This window comes from Poecilia latipinna, unplaced genomic scaffold (assembly GCF_001443285.1).
Source record: "Poecilia latipinna isolate Pla-1442-1.1 unplaced genomic scaffold, P_latipinna-1.0 Scaffold318, whole genome shotgun sequence".
Classification (NCBI taxonomy): Eukaryota; Metazoa; Chordata; class Actinopteri; order Cyprinodontiformes; family Poeciliidae; genus Poecilia; species Poecilia latipinna.
Window position 1 is genome coordinate 273,329 of NW_015112934.1, and position 18,635 is coordinate 291,963.

Here is an 18,635-nt window from a genome sequence, read left to right on the forward strand (position 1 = left end):
TCCCAATATTTTGGTATCCAGTGTTTTTCATCACAAACAGAGGCTGAACTGTCAAAGCATTTAAAAAGACCGATGTTGCTCTACGTTATCTCCCTACTTATGTCTTCATGAATGTATTACAAGATTGACACTTGTAATACAAGTGTATGCACTCACAATGGCCAAAGTGAATATCAGACACGTCAAATTGGCCTATATTCAAAAATTATAGTAAACAGAAATGCCTGTCCAAAATAACCAGTGAGATTGCACACTAGATCATATGCTGGAAGGTGGTTGAAATTGCAGTACACAACTTCACTTCGGTCTAAATTGCAGCCCTCAGGAAGCTGAGGGGAACATGCTGCTACAGGTGCTCGAAAAAGGACGGCTCGGCATGTTTTAGCAGGTGTATCCGTATTTGAAACCACATTGTAAAAATAGTGTGCAAAAAAAAAAAACCCTACATTGTGTTACCAGCTGACCTTGTTCACACAGGAAATGAAAATGTGGTTGTAGATCAGTCGTAGGTTTTACCACTTGATGATTTCCCAGCTTTTAGCCCATCAGCTTTTGTGCCAACCCATTTAAGTTTTACAGCCTTACAAAGGGGACTGCTGAGAACCATTGTGTTGCACATTCCTTACCACGCAAAAGTGGAAATGGTGGAAATCAGGCTGTAATAATAGCCACTGTTTATGTTCTTACCCAAATCCTGCTTAATTTCAAATAAATGCACAAACAGTGAAGATGAAGCTTCAAATAGGAACATTTCAACATGTAATCACTGTTCGGTTAGTGTCTGTTGAAATAAGCAGAGTTACCTCTGTGTTCTCTTGTCTGACAGTGCAGCAGCATGAGTTGTATTTGTAGGAAAAGGTGGCTATATACATAAGATATATCATTAGCAAATTAAACAGACTTCCTTTTCTTTCTCACTAATAGTTTGACCCTTCAGTTTGTGGACCTCAAGGTAGGGGTCTGGCTGTGGGTAAACATTTTTTAAACTATATTTGTGCAGAGGAGTAAGTGTTTCAAGCACTATGTCCATCAGCTTTAAAGATGCAAACACGGCCACTGCTCTAAAGAGCAACACTGTTGGACAGCTCAAACTTTAACAATAGTAAGGTCATGTTGTCTGTTACAATACAAGCCTTACCGGCCTTTGCTTTTGCACTACCAATATTACAGATTAGAGGTTAACAGTGCAGACCTCCCACACTGTCAAATCACCACCCAGCAAAGCAGGTCTTATGAGGGGGAGAGTGTTTCTCTGTGTTTAGACTATAAGCAGGACGCTGGTGAGCAGCTTCCACTCATCCAAGACCTCTAAAAGTCCTTCCTCACCTACATAAACTTTGAAACTTGATAATGTGTGCAAAGGAATGTTTAGTGCCAACAAAGACGGGGTATGGACACAGAAATCTTTAGTTAATCACATGCAATCTGCATATTGTCACCTTCCTAAAATAATGGCCTAAGTCTATTTTTTTTTTTTTTTTTTTTGCCAAAAGATTATTTAGGCAAAAAAAAAGAAAGAAAGAAAAACTCACTTTTGACAAAAAGTTACTTATTATTTTAGGAAGGTTACCAGGTTAGTGGATTAGACCGAAGTAGTCTTAACTTTTTTGATAACAAGTGTTTAAATGCCAATGGGCTTTCTTTAAAGAGAAGAAAGATTACTTCAGCTCTGCATTTTTTGCATTTCTTCTGAGGTCTGAGTTCTATGGTAGATTAGGCAAATTAAATCAGTTGTCGTGTGAATAGTCCTCCTTGCTTGAGGTTTGGGGGACCTATACCCTATCATAACACTCTCTTTAGCATTTTTGCTAGGAGTGTTCATGTTACACCTTTCTTTCTTTCTTTCTTTTTTTCTGGTATGGGTGTTTTTACTTGATGCTAAGAAGATAATCAGGGATTAACATGTTATGCCTTATCACTGATTTCTTACCATGTCCAAGGCTTTTAGTCTGTGTTTGTCTTTCAGTTTTCTCAATTGTTACAATGTGCAACATGTGCAAAGTTGATTAAAACTAACTTTGATAGCTGAGTTTGCACATTGTGATTCCAGGTTTCTGAGCATTTATGTAGATTAAATGTGAAATGACTAAGGCAGAAAAAAAAATGCAGGGAACGCCCAACCTTCAAGAAGTGTTTATTGCTGCATGTTCAAAAAGATCTCTACCCTAATGTTAACCAAAAAACTTGATATTCACTATTCGTAAGCTCAACAGAACATTGCCGTTAATGTTCAATGCGGTATCCATTCTGCTTCATGGTATCCATTTCAAACCAGTCCAAATGCACATGAATTTCTTATCTAGCAGAGCTAAACTTGTCCATAAAACACATTTCTAACCAGAATAGCACAGAATGCCTTCCATTTACTGAACTGCCACATGAAACTCTAGATTTCTGGTTTTATATTAGCTTCAACATTTACCCAAGGATACTCAGAAAACATTTACTTATGGGACTGATATGTGTCAGAAATTAGCTGGAAAAAATGTGAACCAGATGACATTTTCCAAGAGTTGCATAAGAAAACTATGTGGAACTGAGTCAGATTTCTTGTTTATTTGCACAAACTCTGGAAATAAAACTTGTTTGATCAGCCTTTGCAGGATTGACACAACGCAACTTTGGTTAAAATTTTTAACCCACATAGCAAATTTTCCAAGCCAATTTCCCTAAAACCAGTTTGAAAACAACTCAGGACCTTCATGTGTGTGCCACTGGTTTGCTGATATTCAAATCAAATGGGTCCCATAGAAGAAGCCCATTTTGTGACCAGCCACAAATAGCGCTCTTACAAACTGAGCAAGCTACATATAGTAATATGATACTTCTAGTAAGATGTTACTATTATGAACAAGTTCTTACGAATGTGAATAATCACTTGCCAATTGCAATACAAGCCGATAACAATGCTTTTCATATGCACATAGCTAAACTGTATGTAATGCAGCCATACACGATGTAAAAATTCATGGTACAGTGCTGCAGTGAATGGTATTTCAGTCACACCTCACTGTACTATTGAACTGTTTTACTATATAGCTACGTAGTTGAGACCTAACATTACACACATGTTTAGACTCCCAGTGAAACTGGAGCTTTGGAGGATTATTGTGTAACTGATCGCCTTTTGCACAGTTGCAGAAAGGAATGTGGGGTGAACAGTTTTTTTTTTGTTTGTTTGTTTTTGTATCTTTTCTTTTACTTTTAATTATTTGGCTGCATGTGGTGACTGAGCTAATAAACAGCAGACAATGCAACATTTTTGGCTGGGTAAAAGTGGAGCTGAAGCAGGATGAGTGAAATACTTTTGCTCTCTACCTCTTCATCTCCGGTTGTGTCACACGACCTGACAGCTGGGCCTGCTCTGAGAAAATGAGCTATGAGAAAATGCGCTCTTTACAACAACAGGGAGAGCCAGAGACAGCTTCAGGACTTCTTCATTATCAAGGAGACGCCTGCAGGCAGGGCATAACAAATGGCTGATCAGACAGGAGAGCTGTGCAATTTCATGCTTGTACATTAAGTGTTCGTCTCTGTGCTACTCATATTCAAATCTGCGGTTCAGAAAGCGTAGCTGTCACACAGCACAGCAACTGTTTTATAATGTGTGTGTAGATTCTTAGTAACTAAGATGAAGTCATTACAGAGGCGTTTGGTAAAAGTTTTTTTCGCAACATTTACAAGTATTTCCCAGGTTTGTGCTAGCTTACAGAAGCTGGGCATACAGAAAAAAACAAACTTTTTCCTATGTTGGTCTTATTGTTTTTGAAACAATCATGTGGCTTTGTTCACAATCCCTATTCAAAGTGGGATGGAGAGCTTTTTAGACTATGTAGAAAAATGTATTGGGTTCCTTGGAAGACATCTCTTATTTGTGTCTTTTTGGGTCACCACAAAATATCCTTGGGTGGCACAATGACATCAGCCTTAACAGAGTTTTATTTAGTTTTATTTAGCTTTTGCTAGATACAATATAGCAGCGAAATAAAAAAGAAATCATACAAGATTTTGGACCACTGAGCAACACTGTCTGTTCTTTCTTTAGCTCAGCCAAGAAGTTTATACAAAATATAAACTTCAGTAGAACGTGACATATTTTTCCTTGTTAATGACTTAAGGCGTTCTCTGAGACACCATCCTATTTGAAGAGGTGGACTTTTGTGCTTTCCACCATTATTTCATAGATATTGTCCAAAGGGGAAAAAGAAGAAGAAATGCACCGTTTTTATTTGGAAACACTTGTATCCAGATCTGTTCATATTTTGAAAAGTTCAACTGTAAAAATAAATAAATTAATTAAAACATAATACAAATTAATAAATAAACTCAGCAACTCCTGCTCTCTTAGTTATAGTTGGCTTTGCCTCTCAAGCCTTTCTTTTGCTGGAACTGGTTCATAAAAGGAAATCGAAATAAACAAATTAAAAATATACCTAAAATTGTGTTCAGCGTGAACAAAACTTCATTGGTTACCTTGGCTAAAACGGATCAGAGGCTACGTGCCAGTAAACCATTTTTTTGTGTGAGGGGGAGAGAGAGGGAGGGAGACGCAGCGGGTGAAGTGAGGGGGGAGGCGCACTGTTTGGAACTGTTTCTCCGAGAAGCGGCGGATCTCTTACTCCAACTTTTTTTTTTTTAATGGAAATGCCTGTTGCGCTACTTTAAGGAGTTCACAAACTTTTTAAAAAACTTTTTAGCCAGACCATACTAATCTCTTGTCCCCCGTCGGATAGAGGAGAGGAGGGGTTGTTTAGTTCCCAGACACGGATTCGCTCTGTTGGATTTTCAGCTGAAGCTGGATCAGCGCAGATTCGTCATATTCCATTATTAATCTGAATTAATAGGCTTTTTTTTCCGTCTTGGAGATTTTGTCAGCATGTCAGGACGCAATTTATTCACCAAACCTCGAACTGCTCTAAGCAATTTCGGAACACTTTACTGGTACGTCAAGGGCAACTTGTAAAAAAAAAAAAAAAAAAAAAAAAAACAGCTTTGGCATCAATCTCCCGTGTTGCTCCGGGTCTCATCTCCTCGCCTGTGGGTTTAGTGTCTGGATTTACACCTCACTGAGTGCGGACACTTTCCCCCTCGAACATGGAGGGCGACCAGGCGCTCGATGCGTCCACCGAGGAGCCCCAGACAGACACCGCCGCAGCGTCTGATAGTTTCTCCCAACTGTGGACGGACGTCATGGGGATGCTGGTGAGTTTTTAAAGGTGGGGGTGTAAATGGGGTTTACAGGGTCACGTACTGACATCAGACTCGACCCACTGTGACCTTTCACCCCGTTACCCTCGAAGGTGGCACTGATTTGCGCGTCTGCTTATTGTTTTGCGGCGCATGCAAATCAACCATCAGACAAACACGTCCTTACAGGCCCCGCTTTCAAACTCAAGGACCATCGCTCTACTGTTAGTATTGTGTCCGGGCGATTCGTTCTGTTGCTGTGTCGAGACTGGCTTGGCAGGTTTTGCTGTGCTTTTTGTTGTAGTATGGATGCTAATCTCTATTGTAGTAAAAGTTGTGTGTTTTTCCTATCTTCTTTATATCTGGGAACATTTTGTTGTCGTTGCACCACAGATTTAGGGTTTTCTTGGAGTTGGGTGTTCTATATTCACCTGTTATCAAAATTGAGGATAACAGAGTTGATAACATCAATATAGTGGTTGTGGATGCTGTTTTTGTTGTCAGCATACCGCTGTGAACTCCACCAGTGGAGGATTTCCTTCCACAGACATTTTGCGATTTCAGAAGCTAAAATGTTAAGACATCATTGACATATTTGACTTTTTTTTTTTTTTAATAAACTCAACATCGACTTTAAATTCAAAACAAATGTAAAAGTAGAAATGCTGATCATTACAGGTGTCATTACGCAAATCTGCCGATTATAAAGTAGTTAGTTAGCATATGCAATAATATTAGATTTGATAAACTTGAGGATGAATACCACAATTTGATGATGCATACAAATGAAAACATATTACAATTGTAATAATCAATGATGCATTAGTTTTACTTTAATTTTAATAAAGACTTAAACAAAAATGTTGAAGTAACACCTGCCTGATTTAGTAATAATTCTAAATTATTGATCTTTTACACATTTTTTGTCATTCTGCTCCATAGTTCTATTGGGCACTCGTATATTAAGTACATAGATAAGTGGTGCTGTGTTAATTTCCTCATGACAGTGAGTGTTTTTCATAATCAAAAAATTCCAAACTGCCAAAGTAGTCTTTTTCTTTTTTTGTTAATGGATGACCTTTCAGCCAGCTTACCAGCCATGCACAGCTGTGATACTTTCTCTGGGATCTCATCTAAAGGTCTTCTTTTCTTAGTGCTTTTTTTATACCAGGCCTTTTTAAACCCTTTGTATATCTTGACACTGATAATCTGCCCAGGCCTCATCTAATCCCCAGTAATGTTAGAACGTCATCATCAATCAGACTGAGCTCCTTTTTTTCATCCTCATTCTCATTCACAAATCAGATCTTCTGAGGCTCTTCTTGCCAGAACATTTGATCCGATTGATCCTCCGACCAAATGTCCTGCAGTCACTTCCCAGCCTGTGAAAAAAGCCTGAGGTGATAATTTGGCTTGGTCTGGCGCTGAGGATGTGACTGGAGTGGAAATGCTGAATTGCGTGCGTGCAAAAGGTTGAGGGTGACGGGTGGGTGGTGTGCTGTCCTGCCCTTCTGACACTAGGTGGGAGACCTGGCTCCCAGCAAAGCAATTTCTCCAGATTTATTACTCTAGAGGCAAATGGCTCTCAGCCTGCTGCTCATCTTTGTTGTTTTTCTCTCTCCTTGAACTGAAAAGCAAAAACTTGCAGAAAATTTATTTAGTCTTTCAACTGCAGTATCATCAAGTCACAGCCATACTTCAACAGTATACAAGTTTGCAACAATTAGACCTGTTTTAGATCATTTAAGGTTAAGTTGTTCTTTCTCATTACTCTACTGCATAATTTTAGGCTTAGGTATTTATTTATTTATTTTTTTGGTAGAATTCAGTAGCTTGAAGTGCAAATGTGCTAAGAAAGTGTAAATGTATGATGACATATCTGAGCTAAAAATAATAATAAAATGAAAACGTCCACAAATAATTGTACGATTTCAAAGTCCAATGCTCTCAGGGCCACCACAAGTTCATATTAAATGTAGTAAAAGTTGCAGGAGTGAAAGTTTATTTGTTTATTACCCCAGACGACACAATACTGTACACTTTTGTTTGTTAACCTGTTCATTTAATGTTTAAATAGCTCCTCATCATTTTTGGCACTTGACCCATTTTATTTATTTTGTCTCCCAGGCTGTGCCATGGTTCTTGCGGCATTGGATATCAGCTTATTTCTCTTGGTAGCTACGTATAATTATAAATGAGAGTAATATTTTGAGATTACTGATCAAGTCAATCAATCAGGTTTATTTCTATCGCACATGGCAGCAAGACAGCAGTTCAAAGTGCATTACATTGTGAAGATATAAAAATATAAACACATCATAAATTCAACAGTTGTGAAAACCAAAAACAAGACCAATAAGACATTACATTTGGTCAAGTGCCATTGTTAAAATCATGAATGTACATGAAATATGTTGGATGATGTTCCATTTTTTATAGTTCAAAAGTAACTGTAAACAGGTGGGTGTTTGGGCTTGATTTAAAGGAACTCTGTGTTTTTGCTGAGCTGTTTTCAGAGACAAAACATTCGTGATAATTTTCACTCCGTCCAACCCAAGAAAACTCTGTTATGAAGGGGCTCCATTATGTGACATGCGAGTCACATAATGGAGACTCGCATGTTATTATTAATTAGAAATACAACAAACATAATATGCCACTGAGTTTTATGCACAGGCCAAATAAAATTCAGGATTAGATTGCATTTTTCAAGGCCCTTTTTTTTTTTTTTTTTTAAAGAGAAATGTGACGTTTAACAGCCATGCTAAGACTTGCTATGCTAGCAACCATGTTGCTGGTTTTCTTCATTTATGATCAGCTTTCAACAATGTGTCATTTGCTTCATAGCATTTTGTTGTATTTTCCTGTAGAAATGTCAGTTGATTACATAAAAGTGAAGTCTTAAGTAAATTGACCTTTATTATGCACTTTATCTTAAGAATCTGCTCCGACTCCTATCTTTAAGCACATTGTAAGGCCCTGAGAACAGTAAATACCATATCTATGGTACAACTAAATACATGTGCTATATATATAACCAGCGCTCTATGACTTTCAATAGCTTTTGTTGTTCTTGAGGTCCTGACAAAGGAATGGCCTTTAAATTTGGGTTTATCCGACCCTGCTTGCTGGATTGAAATCATTGTAGCAAGTCTGGTCTTGGCCCTCTGCGCATGAAACCTTATCTTTACAGACGGCTGTCTAACTTTGCTCAGTACGCTCACCCTTTGGTCTGAACACACAATAAATTTAGGAACTTAATATTGGAATGGCTGTGCAGACACACCATTAAAGTACCCGTCAGCAAAAACCCTGTAATCCACCCAATAAAATCACTATTTGCATCTTTAAGGGACTTTTTCATCTTGTTTGGATTGTAAATCCAAGAATGTCAGCCTGTTTATGTTTCCGAGGGCCCCCTGTCAGTAATGTGTGTTTAATAAGAATAGCTAAGAGAGGCAGATTTTAATACTCCTCAAACTAATTAAGATTCACAAGCAGATTAGGGCGCAGAGGTATGAGCTATAACTTTTAAGTGGTTGAGGCCGACAGTACAGACCTCTTTAAATTCAAATAAGTTAGTCTCAGTATGCATCTAAGGCCGATTTGTGGTGACATCTGTATTCCTCTCTTTCCTTTTAAACCCTTTTGGCAAACCAGTCTTACATATGGGCCGTTCATGTGTTTGTGAGATCTAGCTATAAGTACAAAAAATGACTTTCAGTTCGCAAACCTGGGCAACTGACGGTGACTTAGTGCTCCCTCACTAGGTAATTCTCTTGATTTTGCTGGAAAAGCTGAATCGAGCTGAAACCTTGTGGAATTATTTTACTTGTCTGCAGAGAATTTGTATCATCTTGAACAGTGTTTTAGGTTGTTAAACGCAGCGTGGGAGGAGGAAGTGTGTCCATTTGAAGCCTGCTGATTATGTAAGACACGGAGACTCTGTAAATATGGGGCTCTACTTTTCATGGTCTGAAGGTTTATGATTTTATTATGTTAACTTAATAAGCCCATGATCATATGGGACCTCAAGCAAGAGACCATATTGAAAGATGTTCTCTTGCCCAAATATCGTTACTTCTGTTATTTTGTCTCCTTTCTAGAAATGTTCCAACATGGGCTCGTTTACAACCTGATCCTTCCTTCCTCATTTTGACTTTACACTGCCATGTCCAGGCTCATTGTTTAGGTCAGACAGAGATCTGTTAAGTTTCCTCTTCTGGGATGGCACTGCTCTGTTTAGCGAAAGCGGATATCCTAAGGAAGTTCTCTGAAAGACTGAGCTTTGGTCTGTGGCATTACCTTCCTAAACGTTCTTCCACCTTTGGTTCCAAAGACCAATGCTGAAGCCTAATGTCAGCAATCATCTGGCTCCTGACTGTTCCCAATTCCCCAACCGAGCACCATTAGTCAGACCTTAAAACATGACACATGAACATGTCATTTATCCTCATCTATTGTCTAGTTTGCCCAGTCTACTCCTATCAGCTTCATAGTGCTTGTTGGCACACCTCATCTCTGTGATTACAGGATTTATATAAGCTTTGATAATGTCAGAAATTTTTTGCAATTTTTTTTGTTTGTTTTGTGGCTTTCTGTATAAGGCAAGTGTTTGTGACTCATTGTAAATGTAGATAATATCTTAATAAAAACAACTACCAGTCATTTTAGTAATAATTAGGGTCTGTTTTAAAACCGGCTCTTTCTGTCCTGATGTTGTCCTTTAGTTGAAAATGTACAATGCCCATGCTGTGACCTTATGGACCATGTCTCTGTTGTAAATTCAAGTTTTCATGAAGCTACCCCTTGGATAATAATCAAACCTTGCACCCTACCATTTCCCAGTGTGTAACAGTCTCTAACATGACATGGGAAACATGGGAAAAACAGTTTAGGTAGAGGGAAATGTTATATTTTTAGCCTTTTACAATGTTTATTCAGGGTCAATACATGCATGTTGCATGAAAATCTTTCCAATATAATGTAAAAAAAAAAAAAAAAGCAAACAAGCAATGGCAATCTGTGGAAAAGGCTTCAACAGAAATTCAGTATTTCAAATAACCATAGACTCATTTTGGAAATGCTCTCTTCTGGGTTATGGGAACAGTAAAAATGAAAGTGTTACAGTTGTGAGGAAATGCTATTACCAAACTGAACTAATATGGAACAAAAAAAAAAAAAAAATCACAGATCTATTGGCAGCCATCACAAAGTCCCTTCACACAGCACCAGTTCCAGATTGTTATCCAGCATAATTAAAGAAGTCTCATAGTCTACAAATCTGTTGCATGTAACGTTTCAACAAGATGGCTTCATTTGTGATTTTTTTTTTCAGTCATTTTTGAAAAACTTAAGTCAGACTGTAGACTAAAAAAACGTGTTGGTTTTTGATGCGATTCTGTTAAAATTGAGTTAAGATTTCTAAGAACTATTAATCACTCAGTCACACTGGCTGCATTTTCTTTGCATCTAAGATTTAAACATATAAAATCCTGAAATAATTGCAGCTACTTTCAGCTACATATTTGCTCATAGGGGATGTTATACTTGAAATGTATTTCTGTGATTGACAGATACTAATTATCTGCAGTTATCTGAGGCAATATTTAATGAAAGCTGTGTGGTGCGTATCACTTAGTAATTTATAGCAGCAGTATTATTGCTACTGCGCAACAACCTTCCGTGAGGCTAGTGAGTTGCATGTAGTCTTGAGGCATAGGTGGATCAAACCTCAGCTGTTCAAAGGGAGTTGCGTTTTCATGGAGCTCATGACATGAGGCACCCCCACCTCCCCATTACTGTAAATACAAATGAAATCACACACATTCTTGTATGGGTGTTGCTTTCTGTGGCGCTATTGTTGCCTTTGTTCAAGTCATAATGGGGAGTTGGCCTCCCCTTACTTCCAGGGTGGAGTGGCTGTTGCGTCAGCTAAAGCAGCATTAGTCATTATTTCAAATATCCATGGGGCTAGGCACGTTTGTAAGTCTGAATATATTATTTCTTAAATTTAGATTATGCTTGATTATTTCAGAGGTTAGTTGTTTAGCCTGAACTTATGACACACAGCCTTTAGAAACTGTGGGAGAGTTTGATATTTTATCCAGGTTTTAGACTTTCTTTTATTGTTGTTCTTGAACTTAATGTTTAGTTTTTGTCTTACTTTGAAGCTCCCAAAAAGTAGAACTCTGTCGTTTTGGAGTTGGTAAAGTTTTAGAAAAGCTTTGATGCCTGTTGTTAAAATAGATTAGCTCCATCTGCGGCTGGTTATTAGCTTGTGGAGCTCTGTAACAAGAGCATGCTTTTTGTCATTGTGAGGAATGAAGTAGAAAGCATGTGTCTGCTGTGTCAGGGAGCACTCCCAGAGGGATTCTTGATCATTCCAAACCATATGTCTGGACAAAAGATGACTTCTCACATGAGGAGGGTGGAACGATGTACAACCTTGCCAGCCCGGTGCAAAAAAAAAAAGTGTTTATATCGGAAATTTTGTGTTCATCAAATTGTTAAAGAGCACTTTTTCATGACTTTTTATCCCTCTGAGCCGCTTTGTTTACAACTGGGCTTAATTAGTTTGTTTTGGTCCGATGTGTTTTAAATCCCCTGCCTCCATGGGTGTGCATGTCAATGTGCATTTTCCCTGACGAGACAGACATCTCTGAGTGAGGCCTTATGCCCTTGTGTGTAGATGTCTGGGTGTGTGTGTGTGTGTGTATGTTTGTGTGGCACCTTCGCCCACACTCACAGGGATCCATTCATTTGTGGCCTGGCACCCAGAAAGGGAGTCCGGTTCAGAAAAACAGAGACTGAGGTATACTGTTCGGACTCTGCTCACTGACTCAATGCTAGCTGTCTGCCTGGCACAGATTAGATCAACACTGATGAATATTCAACAGCTGGCCATCACTGCCAGAACAGCCCATATTTTAACCAAGCCAAGCGGCGGTGGATGGCCGTTGATGCCACTTTGGACAAGAGGTCACTTCATGTCCCTGTAATAATCTCTCTGTTAGAGCTACAATTGATTTTGTTTGGTCTGTCGGTTCTGTTGTGGTAGATTCCAGATGTGTTTTTTTTTTCTTAGGTCTGTGACAAACGGATAACAAAGTGCTACATGTTCCTTAATAGCAACAGTAACTTTGAACCCAAAATGAAATGATGGACTTGACAATGATTCCCACTCATGCAGATCAGTTGGTGCTTCTTTATCATTTATCTAAGTATGATCAAACTTAGAAAAAAAAAAAAATCCATCAAAGTACTTGCGCTTGGTTTATGTGCTTACAGACTGAACATTAAGGTAGTTCTTTGATTTGATGTATTTAATAAATATTTGCTGATCTCTGTCCAGAGCGAATCAGAAGAAAACTGGGCGATTCAGATTTCTGGTAAAATAAAGACTGCATCTCTACAACCAACCAGAGATCAAAATTGTCTTACTTTCCTTGATTGGCCCTGATTGCTGATCAGCAAGTCAAATAATGAACTGAGTAAACTGATTTAAAGGGTATTGACATATGACTTTAAATTGAAGAAACAATGCTCCACGTAAATTCCATGCAGAAAGACAACAAGCTGAGATTTGAAAAGAGGACATTCATACTGCAAGGCAACAGTGCTACCCACTGTGCCGCCATGCAAACATATCTAGGTAATTGATTGGTGCATCTGTAATATTTAGCTGTCTAATGACTGGAATCCATCAGTCTATGTCCCACGGCCAAAACACGATGCAACAAATTCCAGTCGAATCCTAGCTACTTTTAAACATTGTTTCTTGTCACAACCTCTTACAGTTGCTCATTGTAATCAGCGAGTGTTCTTTTCAGTCGGGTAATGTCTTCACTGTTTTGAATGCTGCTTCCTCCCTCTTTCCCAAACACGCTTTCCCCCACAAAGGCAGGAACTGTGTGGATCTAAACCACAGCCAGCAGGAAAAATGTGTTTGGTTCAGAGCTAAGTGAATGTCTGAGGAGGTAAAGGGCATCCTTGAAACGAGCCTCAACAAAGACGAAACCTAGGAACAAACCTTGGCTTCATCTGAGATCCAGAATGGAGCTAGATAAGAACAAATACATTGTCATGATATTCACCCTCGGGTGTATTTTTGGATGTTTTGGCTTGTAAGTCTCAGTGCTTAGTGAAGAAAAATTATAACAAATCAAAGTGTATTGAGGCTGGGGTTTTTTTCCACATGACAAGTAGCATGTAGATCTCAAATACATAAATGTAATCTTAATCTAATGGTCAGACATTTAAATATACTGCTCATTTAGTAATGTAATGACCTGTGTTGGCACTTCGCAAATCAGTTTTTTTTCTTATGAAATGTGGCTTTTGTTTCCCAGAGTGCTTTCGTTCCCATACTAACCCGTCCACTTTCTTTTACTCCATAGGATGGCTCTTTGGATAACATAGATGACCTTGCCCAGGAATACTCCGAGTACTACAACACCTGCTTCAGCGACGTCAGCGACCGGATGGAAGAGCTGCGCAAGCGCCAAGTCTCCCAAGAGCTGGACATGGCAAGTGTATGCTTTAAAACACAAGCATCACAATTTCCATTAAAAACTACCTCACGACTTTTCTGGCTGTTTGCATTCAAATTTGAAATAAGAATCTACAACTACCCGGGATACCAGATACCAGCCAAAAAAAAAAAAAAACCTGACGGGGAAAAGCAGTAGCTGAAAGAGCATGTCCTCAAGTGTTAGGAAGACTTTGTATAGAAGTGAATGCAGTAGTGTAACGGAGACCTGTCAGAAAGAGTGAGGGGTTCCTTTTCACAAGGATGTAGGGTAGTGGGGCAACCCATTTGGTTGCCAAGCTGCAAGCGGATGAATGGTGGAATGCTGCTGGTATTGCTGTGGAGGACCGAGCTTTGTTCAGCATTAAGACACTGTAGGCCTAAAGAAGAGAGTGTTTTAAAGTCTTGTTCCACATGACCTTGCTGCATTATTTTTTTTGGTAAATATTAGCATGCAGTATACAAAAAGATACGGATGTTGTTCTATTTTGTTTAAGTTAGCTGTTGTGCTGGTCAACTTGAAAGTAAAATATAAATTCCCGGCGAAGACCCTGTTAATGTTAATTTCTACTTAAATTGTGCTTTGAATTAACTTAGTGAATGACAGAAAAAAAAGGTAGAATAGGTGAAACAAATCACTATGGTTACGGCTGAAAACATCTTTTGGAGAGACTGGCCTTATTATTTTGTTAACTTGCTATATAATAGGAAGTTCTTTGTTCATTTTTGGAGAAAAAGATCAGTGTTTGCAGGTGTAAGAACACCATGCCAAGCTTGAAATATCATTCTGACTTTTTCAGCAAAGAGAAAAAATATTGGGAATCCTAACTGACGGAACGCAGGAAATACTTAGTCTAATCTAATTTAATGTCAAACGTTTGGAAAGACAGATTTTAAGAAATGCTACCTGTTCATGCAATTAATAACTTTAAGAGTTGTTTCTATTGGTGAAGAGAAAATTTAAGTTTAGTTTTCATAGATTATTAAAATTCCTTAATTAAAACCATGTTCATACCTACGATGAGTGAACATACATTTATGACTAGAGCAGTGCCTTTTCCCACCAAGTAAGTAAGTTACAAAGTGAGAAGAGTCACCTCTGGGCATGTTTTAGTTACGGAAGGGGGTCATCTTGAGTACAGAGAGCTGTGGAGAAAAAAGGGAAATAATCAGGGTGGATTTTTCTGCTTAAGAGAAGAAATAAAGCTGACTGGGACTTGAGCCTGAATCCCAGTGCAGAAGAGGGGATGAGGATGTGAACGGAGGAAGAAGAAGGGAGTGGATGAGGGGAATGATGAGTAGGAGGTGGAGAGGAGAGCCTGCAGCTGTCCTGCCACTCTGTGAAGTTTTGGCAGCTGAATATAGGGGAAGAGAAGAAAAAACAATGCGTGACTAAAGAAATACAGGTCAGGCAACACCTTACTCTGAGCTCTCAAATGTGCAGGATTGGCCCACACGGTATAGGCTGAACTTCACTTGGTGGTTTGCTGTAGTGATTTACTAAAATTAGGTTTGTTTTTTCCTCCACATAGATTTGAACCCAACAGTAGAGAGAGACTTTTGTATGTTTGAGCCGAAATTTGATTCCACCATTCACTGTTGACACCATGACCTTCAGAAGGTCATGGTGTCAACAGTGAATGGTGTTGCTGATCATCATGGCGAATAGACCATAGAAATTGAAGGACGGCGTCTTCAACCAATTTGCACTTTTTTTGTTGTTGCAATTTTTATATCAGTTTTTTTATTTTATATACTTTTCCATATTCAGTTAAGTTTGTGTACTTTCACTCATCTTATTATTTTTCCATTTAATATTATTGTTTCTATCTCCTGCATCCCTTACCCTATCATACTAGATGGTTAAGGTTTACATGAATTCATAATTTAGATGAGCCAAAAAACAATTTGCTGATGACACAAAAAGAAAATCCCATTAGAAACCCCCTCTGTCCGCAGTTTAGCTGTGCTAACACCAAAAGAGAGAAGAAGTCTTCTCTTTTCACAAGTTTCTGTTCTTTAAACTGACCCTAACTCTCGATTTGGCAAGAGCACTGTTTCCATGTGGACCATTTTGGTTTCTGTTTGCACTTCTTTGCGTCTTTTCTTTTAGAAAAGCAGCCTTTTATGTTTATTATCACTCCCTGACTGGCACCACGGCAAGCAAAGTGTTTGACTTTCTCTGTTGCAGTAAAGAATGGGGGTCTCTGCGTATTAAAAGCTGATGATGGAGGCTTTTTCTGAGATGACTATCGTGCAGCAACTTCCTGCTTTCTCTGCACGCTGTTGTTTCTATACATCGCTGTGTTAGTTTTTGTACTGGTGAGACACAAGCAGTTAAGTAAACATCCCCTGTAGATGGAACAGCTCTGCTGCTCAAAGTTTCCCACCGCATTTGGGTGGATCTCTCTGGCATTCTAATTTGATTATGCTGGAGAATTATTACTTGAAATGACAGGACATGCTGAAAGAGAGGAAAGAGGAAAATGTTACAAGTTTTAAAGAACGGACTAATGAGTAAGGTTATTATCTTGCGATTTATATGGAAATTGAAATTTGGATTGTTTCCCAAATGCAGTGCCTTGCAAAATATCTTTTCCATATATTGTCATTTTACAACAGCAATCTTTAACATGCTATATAATGCTATTTGTGGCTGACAACTTACATTGTAAACACTGAGAATAACATTTACATAGCTGCATTGTATTAGGTGTAATTTTTCGTGCAGCGGAGATGGCCCCTCTCCTGTTCCAACACGTGCTTTAGATCTCCACACGGTCAATGAAAACATGGAATAGTGAGCTTGGACTGGCCTGCACAGAATGCTGAACTAAAACTGATACAAAACTTTTGGGATGAATCAAAGTGATAACTGCAAAGGCTTTTTGTCCAACATCAGTGTCTGCCCTCACAACTTTTCTTTTGGTAGACTTTTTAATTTCTTTGAACATGTTCGTTGTGGAAATCCTTCCCAGGAGAAATGAAGCTGTTAGAGCTTCAAAGAGTGGGCTAACATCCTATTAAATATTCTTGAATTAAAATGGGATGTAATTCTAATGCATGATAGATACTTTTGGCAATATAGATAACTTAATATCGTAGAATAAGTAGATGTGGAAAAAGTAGGTAAATGAGGTATAAATGCTTATATAAGGTTCAGTATTTTTGACAGAAAACATTTCAATTGACAAAAAACTGTGAATTGAAATTTCTTGGTTTTATTTGTATTATTTTAATTAAATATAAAAATAAAGCAAGATGCTTAAACTTACATTCAGTTTAGTGGCTTTTTTTTTTTCTTTTGTTTGGATGGACATTATACATCATCTCTGTAAACAGAGATGATGTATAATGCAATGTCAATCTTAGTGCAACTCTAATTCCTGCTGAGGGTGAAAAAGTGCCAAAGCTGTCAGTTGGCTCAGAAGCTCACCTTGATGGAGATGGGTTGAATGTGTAGAACCTTGAGCTTGAAACAACCCCCAACCCCAAGTGATGGAACAGTTGAAGTGCATCACAGATAAATCAGGGTGAGTCACTTCAGAAGTTTGTGGCACAACTTCTAAAATGTTTGCACATGCATTGTAATTATATATTGCAACAGTTTCTGCTGAGGCAATTTACAGTTTGTGGGTAGTCAAGAAGCAAGTAAGATTAATTCCTTTGATGCCTTTGCCACAATCCTCTGGATGTTAACTTTGTTGTGGAAAGTTTTAACGTAAAACTCACAAGTTGAGCCTGAGTGACTAGCTCGACCTAAAAAAGGCTCTTTAATTGTAACGGGATCTTGGTAGCTTGGGGTCAGGATCCAAGCCCTGACCTGTTTTGCTTTGCCTAGAGGCAAGGAAGGCTGTGGTGAATGTGCTAATTACCTGATGGTTTCTTTTGCCCAACTGGGTCAATTCACCTGAGCTTAAAATCTACAGTGTATAAATGTTTGGTCTCCTGCTTATTTATCCTGAAACAAAGAGAGCCGGCATGCTCAGACAGCTGCCTTTGTGGCTGGAAGATTGATTTCAAAAGAGGCTGGCAGCCCTCCTTTGTTGGCATAACCCTTGTGGAAAGCATGCGGCGTATTTGTAATTTTACTACATGATTTATTCGTCAGCGCTGGACTGCTTGACTATCATTGGAATTTGTAATAATTCTGGCATTAGTCTTGAGCTGCCAAAACAATGACGATTGAGTCTTAGACTTCTGGTCCCTTGAAAGGAAGACTTTGTTGTTTGACTCACTTTTACACTAGTATTAAGCTAAAAAGGCAGGCTGTGTACTATGGTATGAGCAGGCATGACCTGTTTTTGTACACAAGACTTGAACGACAATGCATTTTTTAGCATTATGTCATTTGTGAGTGAAAACTCTCAGGATCAATCGCCCCAAATGAACTGGTTGTGCAGGCTTGCAGCATGCTGTACTGGTTCCACGGCTAACGGCTGGCCTCCCACTTTCCTTTCAGTGCCTGTCTTTCCACATTCACATTTCGTACCTTGAAGCTTCTCACTCGCCCACCCAGATTCAGCCGGCCATGCCAGCTGGAGTGCCTACGCTAAACAACCTCTCTCTACTTTTGCAGCATATCCACCTACTTGTGCTGGCTGTGAGTTCTCATAATAAACCGAATAAGCCAGAACTCTGTCTTGTCCCTCTCCATTTTCTGTGGCTGCTCCTTTCGTACTAAAATTGCAAAATGCAGGTAAAAGGCTGCATGGGTTTTTGGAATCACAGACACTTTTCATAAGTAGTTTTCAGTGAATGCATGGGGTATGTTAAGCTTCCTGCCCGCTGACATCGTGATCTTAATTAGTCAAAGCTCTTCTCCTTCTTTTTTTTTTTTTTTTTTTTTTTTTTTTTTCCTTAGCCCCGTCTTGCTTTACCATTTAGGGAAACAATCTTTTTCCCCCAGAGTTGTGTG

At 38.7% G+C, this 18,635-nt stretch overlaps 1 protein-coding gene across 8 annotated transcripts in view; it reads left to right on the top strand.

Annotated features, from left to right (window-relative positions):
- Nucleotides 1-18,635, top strand: part of sash1a (SAM and SH3 domain containing 1a) — a 199,260-nt gene that overhangs the window by 130,939 nt on the left and 49,686 nt on the right. For 4 of the 8 annotated variants that reach the window (XM_015034962.1, XM_015034964.1, XM_015034968.1 and 1 more), the window contains exon 2: nt 13,587-13,721. In XM_015034962.1, coding sequence (XP_014890448.1) covers nt 13,587-13,721 — 135 coding nt within the window. Of the gene's footprint in view, nt 1-4,564; nt 5,203-13,586; nt 13,722-18,635 lie in introns of those variants that run through there. The other 4 variants (XM_015034967.1, XM_015034970.1, XM_015034966.1 and 1 more) reach the window with 3 other exon arrangements.